The 20,401-nt window shown below is 39.5% G+C and overlaps 1 protein-coding gene across 1 annotated transcript in view; it reads right to left on the reverse strand.

The window, feature by feature from the left end:
• Nucleotides 1-20,401, reverse strand: part of SMC4 (structural maintenance of chromosomes 4) — a 47,589-nt gene that overhangs the window by 7,834 nt on the left and 19,354 nt on the right. The window contains exons 11-18 of the mRNA XM_081328370.1: nt 19,360-19,593; nt 15,528-15,713; nt 10,597-10,758; nt 8,897-9,122; nt 8,735-8,814; nt 8,339-8,491; nt 7,591-7,717; nt 5,664-5,853 (exon numbers count right to left, since the gene is read on the reverse strand). Coding sequence (XP_081184496.1) covers nt 5,664-5,853; nt 7,591-7,717; nt 8,339-8,491; nt 8,735-8,814; nt 8,897-9,122; nt 10,597-10,758; nt 15,528-15,713; nt 19,360-19,593 — 1,358 coding nt within the window. The remainder of the gene's footprint in view (nt 1-5,663; nt 5,854-7,590; nt 7,718-8,338; nt 8,492-8,734; nt 8,815-8,896; nt 9,123-10,596; nt 10,759-15,527; nt 15,714-19,359; nt 19,594-20,401) is intronic.

The following is a 20,401-nucleotide window of genomic DNA, read 5'->3' on the forward strand; positions in this document are numbered from 1 at the left end:
CATTCACAAAGTATTCAGACCTCCTTCACTTTTGTCAATTTTATTATGCTGCAGCCTGATTCTAGTTATTGAAATTCTTTTTTCCTCATTAATCTACACTCCATCCCCCATAAAGACAAAAAAAAAACCAAAAAAAAAAAAACCACCCCAGAATTTTAGATATGTAGTTTTTTTAAAAAGAACAAACTGAAGTATCACATTGGCATAAGTATTCAGACCCTTTGCAACAACACTTGAAATTTAGCTCAGGTGCCTCCCAGTTCTTTTGATAGCTGCTAACACGTTTCTACACCTTGGAGTCCACCTATGGTAAATTAAATTGACTGGACATGATTTGGAAAGGCACACACCTCTCTATAGAAGGCCTCACAGCTGACAATGCATACTGTAGCAGAGCAAAAGCCACAAGGTCAGAGCAACTGCCTGCAGAGCTCAGAGACAGGATCATTGCAAGGCAATAAACTCTGCTACACTGAAGGTTCCTAGAGCACAACGGCCTCCATAATTCTCAAACGGAGGATAAGTTTGGCACAACCAAGACTCTTCCAAGAGCTCAAAGTGAGCAATCAGGGGAGAAGGGCCTTAGTAAGAAAGATGACCAAGAACCCAACAATCACTCTGACTGAGTTCCAAAGATCCTTTATGGAGATGGGACGACAGAGCTCCATAAGAACACCCATCACTGCAGCCCTCTATCAATCTGGGCTTTATGGCAGAGTGGCTAAACGGAAGCGTCTCCTCAGTGCAAAACACGAAAGCCCGCTTGGAGTTTGCAAAAAAGCACCTGAAGGATTCTCATACTGTGAGGAACAAGATTCTCTGATCTAATAAAACCAACACTGAACTGTTTGGCCTCAATTCTAAATGTTATGTCTGGAGGAAGCAAGGCACCACTCATCACCTGCCCAATATCATCCCAACAGTGAAGCATGGTGGTGGCGGCATTCTGGAACTGTCCCATCTCCATGCTGTGGGGGTGTTTTTTAGCAGCAGGGACTAGGAGACTGGTCAGGGTTGATCTTCAATCAAAATCTGTTCCACAGCACTCTGGACCTCAGACTGGGCTGAAAATTCACTTTCCAACATGACAATGATCCTAAACACACAGCCAGGACAATACAGGAGTGGTTAGGGACAATTCCATGAATCTCCTAATGTGGCTCAGCCGGAGCCCTGACTTGAATCCTATTGAACATCTCTGGAGGGACTTGAAAATGCATGTCCACCAATGGTCGCTATTTAACATGACTGAGCTTGAGAGGATTTGCAAGAAAGAATGTCAGAAAATCCCCCAATCCAGATGTGCAAAGCTTGTCGCATCATACCCAAAAAGACCTGAGGCTGTAATTGCTCCCAAAGGTGCTTCAACAAAGTACTGCGTGAAGGGTCTGAATACTTATGCCAATGTGACATTTCAGGATTTTTTAAAATAAATTTACAGACGTATCTAAAATTCTGTTTTCACTTTGTCATTTTGGGGCACCAAGTGTAGATTAATGAGAAAAAAATTCAACAAATGTAGAATCAGACTTCAACATAACAAAATTGACAAAAGTGAAGGGGGGGGGGTCCTGAATACTTTCTGAATGCACTGTAGCTCATAATTGATGTTCACTAAAGAAATTGGATTATATGGACTTCCGGTAGCGCTGCCGCGCCGAATGGCGGCGTTCTGAAGCCGCCCGATCTTGGGATGCGTTAGAGCGCCCGGAGGCAGCTAAAATCAGCTGTCCCGTGGCGCCGAAGTCTCTCCCTTGGGAGAAGAGGGAGAGGTGAGCTTGTTTGGGTAGAGGTAGAGCTCCTCTGTGATTCTCCCAATGAGTTTGGGGGCTAACGGAGTGAGTTCCCTTGCAGCCCAGGCTTTCTCCGCTCCCAGGACGCTTTCACTCCATAAAGGAGTGGAACTAGACGCGACAACTACATCTGCTGCTTAGATGGGACTGTGAGTATTTTTTTTCTTTGAGAAGCAGACAGAGCGAAGCAGGAGGATTTGAATTTTCAAGTTGGATTTTAACTTTAACTCAAGACTCATTATCTTCTTCAAGTTTTAAGCTGATGGAAATGGAGTAAAAATGGCACTGGAATGTTGCTTTCTTGTGTGAATTGACTGTTTTGGAAAATTGTTATATTTTGCAACATAGCAAGAGATACAATTTGCAACTGATTCTACCCAGTACCGGATTTTGTGCATTTGAAAGCTTGTCCTGTTTTTAATTGAAGGATAAGGAACTTTGGGAGAAAAACTTTTATTTTTTCTCCCTTCTCCTTTCTTTTTTGAACTTTGATTCTGCTGGGAGAAAGAGGAAATCGAAACCTAAGAGATGGCTGCAAGGCATGGGGGAGGCCCTACAATTTCTAAAAGTGTTATTTAAAATTATATAAGAATAATTATGAAACATTATGGTTGAAGATACAAAGGGATTTAAATAATTGGAAAAAATTACAATTTACTGGGAAGAATCGCAGTTGTTAAAATGAATGTTCTGCCGAAATTTCTCTTTTTGTTTCAAATGATACCTTTTTCAAATGATATTGAAAAAGGATGCCAACCTTGATGAATGGCAGAAGGGTATTAATAAATTTATCTGGGCGGGGAAAAAACCAAGAGTTAAATTTAAGATTTTACAAGATGCTAGGGAAAGAGGGGGACTCAAAGCGCCGAATTTGAAACTGTATTATGATGTGGTGGTTCTGACATGGGTTAGGGATTGGCTTACCGTATATACTTGAGTATAAGCCGACTCGAGTATAAGCCGAGACCCCCAATTTCACCCCCCAAAACTGGAAAAAGTTGTTGACTCGAGTATAAGCCGATCCGCCGTTCTGCAAGCCTCTGCCGCCAGCAGAGGCTCGATCCGCCATTTTGCAAGCCTGAATACACAGGAATACCCTGTGTGGCCGCGGCTCTCGGGAAAGCCCTGGCTGTCCGCTTCCTCGCTCCACGCTGCCATTCGGGGCCCGCGCGTTCCCCGGGCAAATCGCGGCGCCCAGCAGGCGAGGAAACACGCCCGCTCCAGTCGTCCCCCCTTCCCTCAGGAGACGCGAAGCAAGTGACCGCCCGGAGCTTACCGAGGACTTGCTTCGGTGCTTCCAGGATCGCGCGCACCTCTCCCAAGCCGCCGCCGTCCGGAGACCTGCCGAAGTTTGGGGAGGTTTGGGGAGGTGCGCGCGCACCTCCCCAAACCTCCCCAAACGTCGGCAGGTCTCCGTTCCTCTGCGCCCTGCCTGCCTGCTTCTTTCCACAGCGGAAAGAAGCAGGCAGGCAGGGCGCGGAGGAACGGACACCTGCCGACGTTTGGGGAGGTTTGGGGAGGCGCCCAAACCTCCCCAAACGTCGGCAGGTGTCCGTTCCTCCGCACCCTGCCTGCCTGCTTCTTTCCGCAGCGGAAAGAAGCAGGCAGGCAGGGCGCAGAGGAACGGAGACCCGGCGACGTTTGGGGAGGTTTGGGGAGGCGCCCAAACCTCCCCAAACGTCGGCAGGTCTCCGTTCCTCCGCGCCCTGCCTGCCTGCTTCTTTCCGCTGTGGAAAGAAGCAGGCAGGCAGGGCGCAGAGGAACGGAGACCCGGCGACGTTTGGGGAGGTGCGCGCGCACCTCCCCAAACCTCCCCAAACTTCGGCAGGTCTCCGGACGGCGGTGGCTTGGGAGAGGTGCGCGCGATCCCGGAAGCACCAAAGCCTCGGCCGCGCACAAGTCCTCGGTAAGTTTTTTTTGTTGACTGGAGTATAAGCCGAAGTGGAATTTTTCAGCCCAAAAAGTGGGCTGAAAAATTCGGCTTATACTCAAGTATATATGGTAATTTAACTAATAAGAGAATACTTCACCTTGAGGGTTGGGATTTGGTATATGGATGGCATGCATATTTGCTTTATGATAAAAAGGTGGATAGGGCTTTTAAATCTCATATTCTTAGAAGTGCCTTGTTGCGTGTCTGGAAAAAGTATTATTATAAATTAAATTATAAAATACCGATTTGGGGAATTCCTGGACACACGATAGAGGGTGTATCTATGGGAGTGAGTTTGGATATGTTTTCCTATAAGGAATTACTTAGATTGGAAGGGAATGATTGGCAACTTAAATCATTAGATGAGTTAAGACAAGAAAACATAAGTTACTCTTGGTTTCAATATACCCAATTGAAAGCTAGGTGGAAGTTGGATCAGAAGGTTGGCATCCCAATTACAGATGAAAATTTAGTAAAACAAATTAGAGATTTAAATTGTGCACATATAAAGAGGATATATAATGTTTTAATTGAATTGGATTCGGAAACGGAATTAGTTAAAGATTGTATGATATAGTGGGCACAAAATATCCAGTAACCAATTCCGTTGGATACTTGGGAGGTAATTTGGGTTAGAAATGTTAAATTTACTCAGGCTCAAAATTTAAGAGAAAATTTTTATAAAATGTTATATAGATGGCATCTGGATCCCAAAAGGTTGTCTAACATGTATCCTAACTTACAGTCTAAATGCTGGAGATGAGGTAGTTTAGAAGCCACCTATTTTCATATGTGGTGGACTTGCAGAAATATAAAAGCTTTTTGGGTTAAAATTTGGTGGAACATTCAAAAGATTTTTAAGAGAAAGATAAAGTTCTCTCCGCAATTGTTTTTATTGGGAATTGTTGTAGATTGTGTTGTTAAAGAAACCAATTTGATGTTGAATTAGATAACAGCAGCACGGTTACTGGTGGGACAATACTGGAAGAAGGATAGTTTGCCTACTATAGAAGAATGGGTGTTTAAAGTATCGAATCTTGCAGAAATATCTAAGATTTCTGCTTATTTGAAGGATCATTCATAAGAAAGATATATTTCAGTTTGGAGGAGATGGATAGATTATATTCAGAATAAATATGGGACTAAAAAGTTCCATTTAGCTTATGAGTAGATTTTAGAGGGATATTGTTATTAATTTTAGTGTTAGTACTTTGTATGTATCTATGTTAAAGGGGAGTTAAAGCACATTATGAATTTGGTTAATTTTATATTATGGATAATTTTTAGTTAGAATATGATTATTATATCTATAACCCTGTATTTACCTCTGGGAAGTGGGGGGGAAGGGGGGTGGTTTGGGGTGGGTGGGTTTTGGGGATATGTATTGTAAAATCTTTTTTGTAAAACTCTTTAATAAAAAAAATTGGATTATATGTCTGAAGTTCTCTGGATTAATTCCTTTTTTTATAGTTCGGAATTATATATGCACCTCCCCATGTCTTTGGTATTATTTGTTTTTTTTTAATTTAACTCACTGTTCTTACCTCTTACTGTGGTTCCAACAGTTCTCCCTTTATGTTTTATAATATTGGGCTATCAGCTTTCTGGCCCTAGCTCTTTGTCAATTTTAACATTTTAAATTGCTTCCTTAGTCTCTTGAATAGTTATGGGTTTGCTCAATATTTGTCTATGTAATTAATTACATTCTTTAAATAAGTCACCAATATATGTGTTGAAACCAATAAGATTTATTAAATTTATTAAATAGCAGAATTCAGACTATTAAGAACTGAAAATTTAGTTATAAGAAAAAAGACTGTCAGCAGTAATAAATGGATTACTTAACACATTTGTTAAATTATTTAATTAAATGTAATAACTACAATAAATATCACAATTCTACCTCTAAGAGGTTGGTTCATAATAGGAAATCATACCTTTCTGATGTCTTGATGGCTACCTGCGCTTTTGTAATGGCAAAAGTGCACTGATCTATTTCTTTGTTTATCTTATCAAGACTGTCTTGCTGAGCTTTAAGTTTATTATTATTTATTTCAATAATAAGATTATGTAGTCTCTTAACTTCTTTTTCCAGTTTGTCAGCTTTTTCAGCCACTTTGTCATAATCTGTCAAAAAGAAATATCCTTATTAATATTTCACTGCAAATTTAAAGATGGAAATTTAAAGAACTATTGTTTTGAATTTTACCAATAATATTATACTTGTTGATGACCTATAATTAACAGGATAGAGGTGGTGCATCCATCTCTCCTTGATTTCTTGATGGCCTTTGAATAATGGTATCACTCCGGTTCACTATGGGTGTTGGCACCATTTTGCAGTGATTTTCAAAGGCCAGTTCCAGTTTATGGAAGGGAATGAATTGAACTTTGGGTCTACCATATCTGGAAATTGCAGAATTTCCATCTTTGGTTTTGGTTGGGTGGCACTACACCATTCAGACTTGGTGCACAATTTGGACGTTCTATAGGACTCACAGCTCCTGCTTGAAGAGCAGGCAGCAGCTATGACCAAGGGAGCCTTTGCACAACTATGTCTTGTTTGCCACTTATTTATCCTCAAACAAGAAGGCCCTATTCATAGTCACTTACACTTGATCAATCTAAATGAAACGTTGGATGTACGGATGACCTCTGGGAACAAGATGTGCCTAGGAAACAATCAAATAAGAGAGGCAGGAGCCCCAGTGGCTTCATGATTAGAGTAAGAAAGTTAGGAAGGACCTGCCCTAATGGACAGAGCAATCAAAAGTGGTGGCAGGAAGTTTGCACTTTCAGACTTGCAAGATTCTATTAATGTAGCCTTACAATAAAGTAGAATTAGTTCATCTACTCATGTCTCCTGTCTATTTTACCTGGGAGGGCTGACAAGCAAATCTTGTTATGCTCATGTAACTCTCTAAGCTGTACTGGCTAATAGGGTTCCAGGCATGATCCAAGCTGCTGGTTATTGCCTTTAAAGCCCCACATGGATTACTTTGAAGGATCCCACCATGTTCCAAGAATATCTACCTTTATCACACATCTCCACAGGGAGGATATGCTCTGGGTTCTAAATTTTGTCATCTTATCAGATCCAGGAAGTCTGCCTTTTTTCACTGATTTCTGGAACAATCAACGTCTCAGCAAACTCAATATTCTTGCCTTAAGGAAAGCCACCAAGTCTTGGCTCTTCCCATATATTAGAGGCCAGTTAAGTCCAACTCCCCCTAGATTCTTTTCTTGTGTATTTGTTTAGTGTTTTACATTATATATTTATATGTTGTCTATTTATTGTTATATGATTTTTTTGTTTATTCTTTTTAATATATTGTATGTTTATACTGTATGCTGCTCAGAGCCAAACTGTTTGGGTTGGGCAATGTTGTAAAGCTTGAAAATATATTATGAGAGCTGATAAAAGTAATAAAAGATTCTGGCTGTTTTTCTGAAAAGAAAATCAATCAAAAGAAAACAACATAATAGCAGGAACTTAACTTCTGAGGGAAAAAATGTGAAAAAGGAGACCTGACTGTGAAATAACAAAAGATCCACTGAAATATTTAGTACTTTACTTGTCGTGATGCAATAAGGATATATTTTGAAAACCCTTGCAATAAATTATGGAAAGAAATGAAACAAGATCATGAAATACAAAAAATATTAAAACACTTCTAGTTATGACTTAAAGTGACCAAAAAAAGATCACTACACAAGATAAAGCGATTTCAAATGACACCAATTCAAATCCCAAATTTAAAAAATGGCAAACATTTAATGGATTTACATGGGGGGGGGAGACCAAGAGTAAAATTCAAAATTTTGCAAGGCATGAAATGGCTCCCCCCAAAAGAAATTATTTACCTTCTTTGAAGTTATTACATTTTTTCTCCATTTCTATTTGCTTGACTTTATCAGGAGCAGAAGCAATTACATTTGCTTCTAGTTCTTTTACCTGGACTTTTAAATGAGCTTCTTGATCCAACAAAGTCTAAAGATAAAAATAGGTGTTAGCAGTTCACACAAAATATTCAAGTTCCTCAGTGCAATTATCATTCAAAGAAAGAGGAACAAAGACCATGAGTACTGCATGATCCTCATGAAAGACAACTCTCAATTTACTTCAGACCAGCACTCCTCACAAGCTAGTGTTGTTCTTGTACGCAATTTTATGAGAACTTCTGTCAATAAATGAAAATATCCTCTTTTGTCTACTTGAGTGTTTTATTAAAATGAATTCATAATTCCTAATCTACATTAGGAAATTCTAATTTATTTTACATATTCATTTATTAAATTTCTATACACCCTAGATGACTTCATTCCCAAATGAAGAATTTAAACTTGTAAACCTTCACATTATGACTTAATATGAAGAAAAGTTGTCTTCTACTAGTTATATTAAATAACAGAAATACCACTGTAGAAAGTCAGTCTCTAGAACTACCTATGAAATATAGGTTCAAAAGAACAGTTTTACTTTCTGGGGTTCAGAATCTTGCATTTATTTGTTTGGGTGATATTTTTAAATAGGACTGTTTCAAAATAGACCACCAAATTTAGTTTCCTCTAAAAATGATTGTAGCTATGCAACATAAACAATGATTATTACCTTTATACTGGCACTGTATTTTTCTAAAGTGTTTTTCATTTCTCTAATATTTTTATGTAATTTCGCTATTATTTCCTCCAGCTGTGCTTTCTGTTCCTGACATAGCATGGCCTTTTGAGAATTTTTTTGCAACTGTGATTCCATTACTTGGACCTGCAAAAATAAACTGTAAGTTAAAAACATTAAATGTAAATAAGTTAAGGGCTTTGAATATGATTGCTGTAGGTGTACATTTGTTTTCCTTTCCTTACACTTTAAATTAAATTATTTTTATTAATTAATTAAAATACCTGCAGTAGGTATTTTAGTTCTTGATTACAAGGCATTTTGAGATTTGTTATAATAGAAAAGATCATACAAATAAATATGTATTCAGCATCTATGCAGTCTACGAACCTCTTCTTCAGATGTTTCAACTATAACAGAGGATCCCATTCTACCCTTCATTACTTTTCCTCCACCACCAGTCATTGTTCCTATGGAAATATTAAGAACAAATTAGAAATACTAGCCTTATATATACATTCCATTTCTTTTTTATTGTATTTTTAAAAGTACCTGACTGTTCTATAAGTTGTCCTTGCAAAGTTATGACTCTCCATCTATTGCCTTTTCCAAATGCTACTCTGGTGGCCTGATCCAAGTTATTGGCTACCAGAGTATCACGCAATGCAAAATAAAAAGCTTGGCGAACCTTCTCATCTTTCACTTTCACCATGTCAAATAGACGAGGAATGTTTTCAGGAGTCTGAATTTTGCCCATGTTTTTCTCCCACACTGCCATCTGGAGGAGAATGAAAACCATCACAAAAACAATAATTGATAATTTTAAAAATTATATAAGCATTTCATATACATATCTACAGCTTCAGTTATATGGATTTTTATTTTATTTATTGGCATCTTAATGATACTACAAAACATTTTTAGTCCTTTCTTTGATGCAATCTTAATATATGTTTTCAAACTGTAACCCAGCATCGAGAGAACCCACCATTAAAATTTCTTAGCAAAATAACATTTTGCTATAGGTTTTGTCCCATTTTTCTGGTACTGCACATTTTAATGTGTAGGATATGAACAGAGAACAGCTAAAATTACAGGCAGCATGAACTTCCAATTGGTTGTTTAAAATGTTCAGGTATGGTGGCGTTGGAGTGATTTAGTTTTGAAAAGCACTTATGGCTGTCATAGAATGTTGCAATGCTACCATGCCGGTGATCACATGACTGCATTTCAGATGATTGGCAACCAGCTCACATTCACAACTGATTGCAGCATCCCAAGGTCACATGACTGCGCTTTAAGAATTTGCCAGTTTCTGGCGTTAGTACTTATTCTGCCAAAAAGCAACCATTCGGGAGATAGATCTGGGATTGACCATATGATTTGCTTAATTGCGAGATTTGTACTTGCAAGCAGGTCATTTGCTTAATGTCTGCCATAAAATGGTCATAAAATCGGATCCATTCACAGGGGTGTCTTGACTTATGATTGCCATGACTTAAGATTGAAATTCCAGTCCCAGTTGTGGTTATAATCCAAAGGCTAGCTATGGTTGACATAGACCTAAAGCTGCTTTTATTAAAACAGCGATGGCTACAAAATCTTGCAAGGCTCAGATCTGATTGTTTAAAAATAATAATATACTGACCAGCTACTAAAGCATATGGGAGGCTCTATTAAAGGATCACATAAAATTATTCAAAACATGGATAATTTTAATGGATACATAAATGAAAGCATTGGTATTATTGGTTTAAAGGCAAAAATATTCCTGTATCAAGATAATAAAAATGACACTAAAATTATAGTTCCAATTTTATTTACAATTTTAAATATCAGTCATTGGAAAACATTTATTGACTATACCAGGGGTGGGGAACCTTGGCTCTTTTATGACTCGTGGACTTCAACTCCCAGAATTCCTGAGCCAACATGGGGGAATCTATGGCCCCTTCATGACTTGTGGACTTCAACTCCCAGAATTCCTGAGCCAGCATGGGAGAATCTATGGCCCCTTCATGACTTGTAGACTTCAACTCCCAGAATTCCTGAGCCAGCATGGCTCAGCTTGGAAACCTCTCCCTTTCCCCTCAGCATGGCTGGTTCAGGAATTCTGGGAGTTGAAGTCCACAAGTCATAAAAGAGCCGAGGTTGCCTACCCCTGGACTATATCTATAATAAAAAATCATTTTTCCAAATTAAAAAACCCTACCAATTACAAGAAAATTAGAACAAATTAAAACCATACAAACCTTATCAAGAGCTATAAATGTTGCTACTCCTATGTTTTGCTTCTTTAAGAAATTAACACATTTTTGAGCTGTATCAATAGTATCAACAACTATGTGATCTAATGCTCCGCATGATGATGATATTGCAACATCATATTTTTCATCTATAGCTCCCAAGTCACCCTGTTGGCAAAATATCAAGTATTTAGTATACAGGTAACAAACAGAAGTTACTAACATGATGCTAAGCATATTTATCAGCATACAAATACCACATATTTCAATAAAACTCACACTTCATTTTCATTAAGAGAAATTAACATAATTTGCTTCTTCATTCTAAACTCCATTATTAAAATGTGTAGTGTGTAAATAGTAGGTGGACTCCAAAGAATTATATGCATTTAACTTAAATTAATTGAAGTTGTATAAGCAATGTCAATCAAAGCAGATGGCAGTACTTTGTTGTCTGAAGCAAATCTTGAAAAAGATGAACAGGATTGGACTTGGAGGCAAATATACGCATCCCAGGATATTGTTGCAGGATCCAACTGGGTTGGTCACTGGGACCAGAGGTTTAATCTTCCAAGCTTTCAGACTCATGCTGGAATGCACTCTCACCGGAATGTATACAAATTCCCTGAGAATGGTTTTTCCAGCAGAAAGACTAAACATCTGGTCCCAGTGACCAACCCAATCCTGCAGGATTGGACGTCGATGAGAGACTGCCAGGAAAAATCAAGAGAGTAAGCTAGAATGAGAAGTTAAAATATATAATAAATCCAGAAGATGGAAATAGCAAAGCTATTGAGATTTCATGTAACACCAGTAACAGAATTCAGCTCATGGGAAACTTTATCTTATGCACAATTAATTCTCCAGATGTGAACAAAATTCTCTGAAGATTAAAGATGTTTGAGTCAACATTTGAATCCTTTTCAGTATTGAAGGAACACGCCATTTTGTGTACATGCATGGGTATGTAAAGAATGTAGATAAATGCAGCCTGGTTTGAAATAAAAACACAGGGCAATGTTGCTGCCAAGTACAGTACCGTATTTTCCAGCGTATGACTTTTTAACCCATGAAAATCTTCTCAAAAGTCGGGGTCATCTTATACGCCCAGTCGTCTTATACACTGGAAAATACGGGTACATAAATCAATCGAGTGCCTCCCCGTTCTTGCAAAGCAACTTCAAGCCTTAGTCCAGTCCCCCCTCCAACGTGACCCTCCCTTCCCACCAAGAGCCTCTAAGCACCTTCCCGCTCCCCCTTGCAAACGCCAGACCCCGGGAGCGGCAGGAAGCCCCTCCCCCTCGCCGCGTCTGAGCGCACCCTGAGCGCACCCGGCTACCCACTATCTCTCCCGGCAGCCCGGACAGCGGTACTTGGCGGCCTGGCGCCCCTCTCGCCCGCAGACCACGCAGCGGCCCTCGCCAGCCGGCCTCGGCATGGCCGCCCCAAGCCCGGCTCTCCAGTGCGTCTTCCGGGCCCGCCTGGCTGACTGCCTCCCGGGCGGGGCTTGGCTCCAGACGCGGCGGCTGCTCCGTCTGCAAATGCGCTCTCAAAGCCGGATCGCACTTGGCTGTGCAGGCTGCCGAAAGGCAGGGACTCGGAGTTCCCGTGGTGGTTGCAGCTTCTGGCGTGCCGTTTGCAGAGTCTGGCCTAGAAGAGCGCGTCGTGTGAACGCAGCTCTTGCGTGTATTCCAAAGGGTGGGTGGAAGGAAAAGCCCCTTTGGGCTTCAAAAGGGCGGCTTTGCATCATCTGCATCAGACGGGGCTGAATTGGGCTTGTGTTGCAGCCGGAGGATAAAACATACAAAGAACAGTTGCTGGAATTGGGTATGTCTAGTCAAGGGGTAGGCAACCTTGTTTCTTTTATGGATTGTGGACTTCAACTCCCAGATTTCCTGAGCCAGCCAGGAATTCTGGGAGTTGAAGTCCACATAGCCGTGTTCCAATATCTCAGGGGCTGCCCCAAAGAAGAGGGAGTCAAGCTATTCTCCAAAGCACCACAAGGCTGGACAAGAAGCAACGGATGGAAACTAACCAAAGAGAGAAGCAACCTGGAACTAAGGAGAAACTTCCTGACAGTGAGGACAATTAACCAGTGGAACCTGCCTCCAGAAGTGGTGAATGCTCCAGCACTGGAAGTTTTTAAGAGACTGGACAGTCATTTATCTAAAATGGTATAGGGTTTCCGGCATATAAGATGACTTTTTAACCCATGAAAATCTTCTCAAAAGTTGGGGGTCGTCTTATATGCCCAGTCGTCTTATATGCCGGAAAATACGGTCATATGATTTACAACCTAAGTTTTATGTGAAATATCAATAATGGATAAATCACAGTATACCTTCATAGATTCCTTAGCAAAAATTACAATTTAAATGTTTTCAAAACTCTAATAAAATCAAGATAATAGAACACTGGTTTACTGTGGCATATCAACAAAAACCTTGAAAAGTATATGACCATAGAACTGGATATCTAGCAGATGCTTAAAAATAAAAAGCTAATGTTGAACTTTTTTTTTCCTGTAGAAAACCCTTGGAAAGCAGACTTATCTTTGAAGAAGATTTTTCCATATACCTTTACTTTTAACAAACACATCTTTTACATTTTCTATCTTTTTATATATATTTTTAGATTTTCATTAATTTTCTTTTTTTAAATCCCATTTATATCCCGCCCTTCTCCAAAGACTCAGGGTGGCTTACAATCTAAAGCACAAATCAATGTGCTTAGCAAATTAAGATATTTTAGATCCATTATACTTTTTAATGACTCTAACCCACTTTATGCTGGTATATGACAGTAATAAGTAATAAGGATATAATTTATTTAAAATAATCTTTATTTAGTAATATTTACCTTAAGAGAGGACCCCCTACATGGACGGGCTGAGGAATTTAGTAAATATCTGGTGGACAAAATTGCTCAGATTCGGGCTGGTCTGGACTCTGACTGGGCAGTATCTAACGAGAGGAAAACGATGAAGTTGGCCAAGTACATTTGGGAAGAGTTCGATCCTGTGACTCCGGATGAAGTGGACAAGATCATGGGGAAACTAAGTGCCGCCACATGTTTGTTGGACCCGTGTCCCTCCTGGCTAGTCTATGCTTCTCGGGAGGTTACACGAGGCTGGCTCCTAGCAGTTATCAATGCCTCACTGAGTGAAGGGTACTTCCCTGCTGCCTTGAAAGAGGCGGTGGTAAGGCCCCTCCTCAAGAAACCGGCACTGGACCCAGCTGTTTTAAACAACTTCCGTCCTGTCTCCAACCTTCGCTTCCTTGCGAAGGTCGTTGAGAGCGTGGTGGCACGACAGCTCCCTTTGAACCTGGAGGAAGCTGAATATCTAGATCCGTACCAATCGGGTTTCAGACCGGGGCACAGCACGGAGACGGCATTGGTCGCGCTGGTGAATGATCTCTGGCGGGCCCGAGATAGAGGTTATTCTTCTGTCCTGGTCCTATTAGATCTATCAGCGGCTTTTGATACCATCGACCATGGTATCTTACTGCGTCGTCTTGAGGGGCTGGGAGTGGGAGGCACCGTTCTGCGTTGGTTCTCCTCCTACCTCTCGGACCGTTCGCAGACGGTGTTGGCAGGAGGGCAGAGGTCAAGCCCTAGGCCTCTTAATTGTGGAGTGCCTCAGGGTTCGGTGCTCTCGCCCCTCCTGTTCAACATCTATATGAAGCCGCTGGGAGAGATCATCCGTAGCTTCGGGGTGAAATATCATCAATATGCTGATGATACCCAGCTATTCATCTCCACCCCGAACCAACCCAGTGATGCCCTCGATGTGATGTCCCGTTGTCTGGAAGCGGTACAGATTTGGATGGGAGAAAACAGGCTTCGACTCAACCCGGCCAAGACTGAGTGGCTGTACATACCGTCATCTCGTTTAGTCCAAGAGGTTCCATCTCTGACTATAGGAGGAGAGATGTTACCTCCCATTGATAAAGCACGCAATCTGGGCGTCCTCCTAGATTCACGACTCAGTTTTGAAGATCACATGGGAACCGTGGCTAGGGGGGCATTTGCCCAGATTCGTCTTATATACCAATTACGCCCCTTTTTGGACCGAGATGCCCTACGTACAGTCACCCACGCACTCGTTACCTCCCGTATTGATTACTGTAATGCTCTCTACATGGGGCTGCCCTTAAAGACCACCCGGAGGCTTCAGCTGGTGCAGAATGCAGCTGCGCGGGTTGTGATGGGAGCTTCCCGATACTCCCATATTACACCCCTCCTGCGGGAGCTGCATTGGCTACCAGTTGCCCTCCGGGTGAGATTTAAGGTGCTGGTACTTACCTTTAAAGCCCTACATGGCTTAGGTCCGGGATACTTGCAGGACCATCTGCTGCCGGGAACAAATTCCCATCGTCCAGTACGCTCACACAGAGAAGGCCTCCTCAGGGTACCGTCAGCTAGGCAATGTCGGCTGGCGACCCCCAGGGGGAGGGCCTTCTCTGTGGGAGCACCAACCCTATGGAATCAGCTCCCCCCTGAGCTTCGGATAGCCCAAAACCTCCAATCCTTTCGCCGCGGCCTCAAAACACACCTGTTCCACCAAGCTGACCTAGACTGACAGGCATCTTAATTAATTTATATTTAGTATTTTTAATTCATTTTTAAATTCTCTAATTTTTTATTGCACTGATGTTCTCAATTTCATTTATCTTGATTTATGCACTTATTATATGTTTTATTGTGAGCCGCCCTGAGTCCTTCAGGAGATAGGGCGGGATATAAATCCCATCAATAAATAAATAAATAAATTAAGAAGAAAATACTTTAATCTCCAAGCAATGGCCACAAATTAAGTTTTATCAAGACCATCCATTCCTGATAACACGTTTTCTCAATGAATATAGTTCTTTCCTAAATTACAGTTCAAAAAAGGAGGGAAAAATAACAAAATAATAATAATAAAAATAGCTTACAAGTCTTCCATATATTCCAGAAATATTTCCAGATTTCTTCTGCTGAATTAAAGCTTCAAGAACTTTTCCTCTGCTTTTATTTATTGCCAATGAACTTTTTGCTTCTTCTACTTTCTGACGTAGATCTCCAATGTAATATTTTATGTCTGTCTCCTCTTTTATAAGTTTATCCAATTCATTTTGTTTCTTAAAAGAAAGAAATCAACATTATTTTTTTAAAAAAATCTACAAGCAGCATAACAAACTTAATATTAGGAGTTACTTGAGTGGAGACATTTATGTTAGATATTACCAGAAAATATTTTTATAATAAAACTCTCTTACACAACCAATCCACCTAAACAATTATATTTACAACTACTTAAAAAGTGGGAATTCTACTAAAAACTAATTGTACAGATACTTGAATAAGAAATGGAAAATATAAGTCTCCACAAGGGGGAGGCAAACGATGATACATATGTCACATCACACAAATGCCATAACTTATAAGTTTGCCTTGGGCATCAATACAGCAATATACAAGGTAATATTTGTTATGACATCACTGTTTACATATCATTTTGGGATCATAATGACTTGCTGCAGATACATTCAAACATTTTATTTATGATTCTACAAATAAGGTGGGGTAAAAGACATATCAAGCAATACCTAATAATATAACTGAACTTTGAAAAGTGACATATCTTTCATTAGGATATTAATAAAATCAAAAAGCAAAAGAAACCCATAAAAAGAAACAGTGGTTAAAAGAAGGGGAAATATCCACCGTTGTAGCTTAACCATTTGCGTGTGTGTGTGCCCACACGCAAGAATAGAAGGAAATGCCTTTGTCCACCATGGAAAAAAGGCATTCATGATAAGAATGATCTCCTACAAGAATGAGATGTATCAGAGGGGAGGCTGGTAACAGTTAATATTTGAAAGAAAAAATATTCTGTAATACTGGTGGAACTGTTTAAAGCAGATCTGCTGGCAATACTCAACTGAGAAAGCTTAAGTGATAAATTGCTTAACAAAATATGCTGCTTTTCAAGAGTGCTACTAAGAGTTACTATCAGAGAGCATTTCACTTCAGGAGCAATAAATACTTCTGGGAACTGCTTGCTATGATGTTCTGAAGGAAACCCAAAATCTTCAGAAGTCATACGTACATCCTCATCCATAAACACTAGGTTTTGTGCGCTATGTTAGGGATCAAATTTCAAAAACAGTTGTGGCCAAGATGCATTTCAGGGGGAAGGGGGAATCAACAGTTTTAAGGGATGAAATGGATGCCCTTAAGCTCCTACTAAATTAGCACACACATTTTGTTCCTTAAACTTCTCCATCCTGTTTTGTTCTAAAAGGATCCAGTCATTCTGGGAGGGTTCCTAGAGCTACAAAACAAATGCTGAAATTTTTGTATTCCTAGTCTATGGGCTGCAGGATAACTAGTTTTCCTTTTGGATGGGTTCTGGGGGGTGAGATGACATGGCTATAATGCCATCTGAAACTTATTCTACAGTTTGGTCAGTACTTATAAAATTCACATGCCTATAGACGAGTCCGCAGATGTGCAAAAATTACCAGCATTCCATCCACTAGACAGAACTGAAATTGTCATTGCTATTTGCATTAGTCCATTTGGGTACTAAGAAAGGGTGCCCTTGCATTAGGATTTATGTTGTTAGATCAATGCCATGATCACAAGATACAAATTGGGTTCCTATTCTAACAATCATAATGCTGAAAGAGCTTTGTAGGATAGTGGACATTCCTGTGATCTTCCCTCTAGCCTCTCTTCTAGTTAGTAGTAAGTCTTTCTTTTTGTCCTTACTTTAGATCTAAATATTTGATATTGAAATGTCTGGATATTAGAATCAGTTCTGATTCAGAGTCCATATTCCTGTTCTGTATTACAGCTGACTTCTGATGTAAACAATTGAGTCTGTGACTTTTATGGAGAGCTATAGGGTAGTTAAGGTAGCATCTGACATGAATGCTGCTGTCTTTCCTAACTCATTCACACTATCATAATTCTTCTTCCTGTAATGGAATGAGCTTTACTAATTGTTTGATCCATAGTATGGAAGCTCTGGAAAAAAGGGTATCCCTATAGTTGCCTATAAACAGTCAATTTTTCCCCCAGCATTTTATGGGATCTTCCCCATTCTTGTTGATTATTATTATCCCAGAAGCCAATGCAGCACCACTAGAACAGCACTTCTTCTAGGAAAACGTTTGTGGAATTGGCACAAAGAACCCCACAGTTCAAACCTAAGATACAAATATTTTCTTTTATCGGAAACCACCTACTAGACATATTTGAGGACCTGAGGATTCAGCTGCATTTGAGCCCTTTATTTTGTTCTATTTCTGGTAAAAATAGACAATCTATATAGGGAAGCAACCTTAATTTTTATAATTATAATGTATAAATAGCCAACACAGGATGAATAACATTTCTTCACCAGGGAACTGATACTACTGTTCTAGCTTATACTAGAACAGGGGTTCCCAACCAGGGGTGTGAGATGATATTCCAGGGGGTGTGAAAACTTGGGTTTTCAAAATTATAGTGTATATGCATAATTTGTTGTGTTATTTCGAACTTTTGTAAGGGGTGTGAGAATATATCAGAAGCTTTCTAGAGGTGCAGGTTATAGAAAAGGTTAGGACGCACCGTACTAGAATATAGAAGACATGAATTGCTTTGCAGACCAATAAATTTAGGGTACTGGGGAAATTGGTGAAACCTGTTATGGCCGACTAAAGGGAGACCCAGAAATGTGTGAAATGTCCATACTACACAGATCTCGTAATTTGAAGCAATAACAGTCATCTCTCTCTCTCTAAAATATAGCACCAGAACAAACAATCACGCTGACTGTTGTGTATCGGTTAATGTGTGGATATGTGTGATAAGGATAGGACCACAAACTCAGACAAGCTGCGTGAATGTATATTGTGCATGCAAAATAAATTAGAATAACTAAGGAAACAGTCATGAAAGACAAGTGAGCAGATGAATTCAAGCCTCCTTCTGGAATAGGCAATTTCCTTTTTGCAGTGGATGCCAAGTTAAGTCACCAAATAAGTTAAAGAAAGAAGTATAAAATAGTGTCCAACTGCCCCCCCCCCCCAAATGGTCTCAATCATGCAGTGATACATGAGTCAAGATTCACAATTATGTTTGTATATTGAGGTATATTTCTGGGCATTTACCTTTAATTCAAGATAACATATACTTGTTCCTAAGCAAATCAGTAAAGGAAACTAACACATGACAGCTTAAATGTTTGTTTAGAGTACATCTGAAGATTAATTCAGTTTATTAGATTTAGTTGAGCTTCAGGCCAATTTCACTTTTATTCTTTATGAAGAATAGAGTTGATATTCTATGTACCCTGAGATAGTATCTGTAACATTCCAGACTTTCAGATTTCCCCTTGAGAATAAAGGAGCTAAAATTAAAATTTGGAAAAAAAAACCCTCATCATTCTTGAGACTAATTCTTTCCAACATCAGAAACTTTGTCATTAAGAAGGTAAAAATGAATCATGAAGGACACATGGGAGTAAACACGAAGTGAAATGTACTGCCCTCAGTTGTCTGTTGCAGAATTTGCAAGCCCATGACCCAAAAATGGCCCCAAGTTTGGTCCTTGCAACTCCCACAAGATCACATCAATGACTACATTCCTAAATGTTAAAAGACAACATCTGTTTGTTTTAAAGGTAGTTTTAAAGCATTTTGATGTCAAAAAATTACCCACTCCAGATTTCTAGAACACCACAAATGAAGTTAAACATTTCAAAAATTTAAAAATATTTTAATAAAATCTGACCTTCTTGAGCTCATTCTCTGTTTGAGGTAATTTTGATTCCAATTCTTTGATAGCAGTTAATCTTTCCTTACGTGTCCCTGAAGCAGTCTGAAGAGCATCTTCTGCTGCTTTTAGCTGAGATACAGCAGTATTATGACGACTAAGATACAGATCAAGTTCTGACTTGGCCATGTCAAAATTTGAACGTGCTTCATTAACTGTTCTGCTGAATTCCATTAGTTCTTTTTCTTTATCCTGAAGAGAGGGGCAGGGAAAAAATGATTAGATTTTTCTTACTATAGAAATTAATATATTTGCGGATTCCAATTTTCAATAATAATTTCTGTCAAATGTCATTCTATTAAGATATGAGTGTGCACAATGTTTTGAGATTAAAAGTGCTGTTTTGAATATTCTAAGCGGATTCCAACATCCTGCAATTGATTTTTTTTTTCAAATTCCTTCACATGAAAGTGCATTGGCCAACTATCAGACACAAATATCATCCTTATTGCCGTTAGCTGGAACTAATTAGAGAAGACAAGGAATCAAGGACAATCAAGCACACCAGAGATTGAGAACTATTTTGGACTACAGGTAGTTCTCAACTTACAACAGTTCGCTTAGTGATTGTTTGAAGTTACAAAGCACTGAAAAAATGATCCTTATGGCCATTTTTCAAACTTATGACCGTTGTAGCATCCCATGATTACACGATCAAAATTCAGACACTTGGCAACTAACTCACATTTATGATGCTTGCAATGTCCCAGAATCACGTGATCCCCTTTTGTGACCCTCTAACAAGCAGTCACTTAACAAATGTGTTACTAATTTAAGAACAGCAGTGATTCACCTAACAAATGTGAGAAAAGTCATAAATTATTGGAAGACTGTTATGTCACTCCTAATCTTTCTCTTTGTTAGGTTAGACCTATCTAGTTCCCTCAATTGTTCATTGTGCGACTCAACCTCCATATCCCTTATCTTTGTTGCTCTTCTCTGCACTCTTTTTAGGATTTCAACATCTTTTTTGTATCTGGTGACCAAAACTGGATGCAGT

The sequence above is a fragment of the Vipera berus genome (genome assembly GCF_964194415.1).
Source record: "Vipera berus genome assembly, chromosome: 5".
NCBI classification, from domain to species: Eukaryota; Metazoa; Chordata; class Lepidosauria; order Squamata; family Viperidae; genus Vipera; species Vipera berus.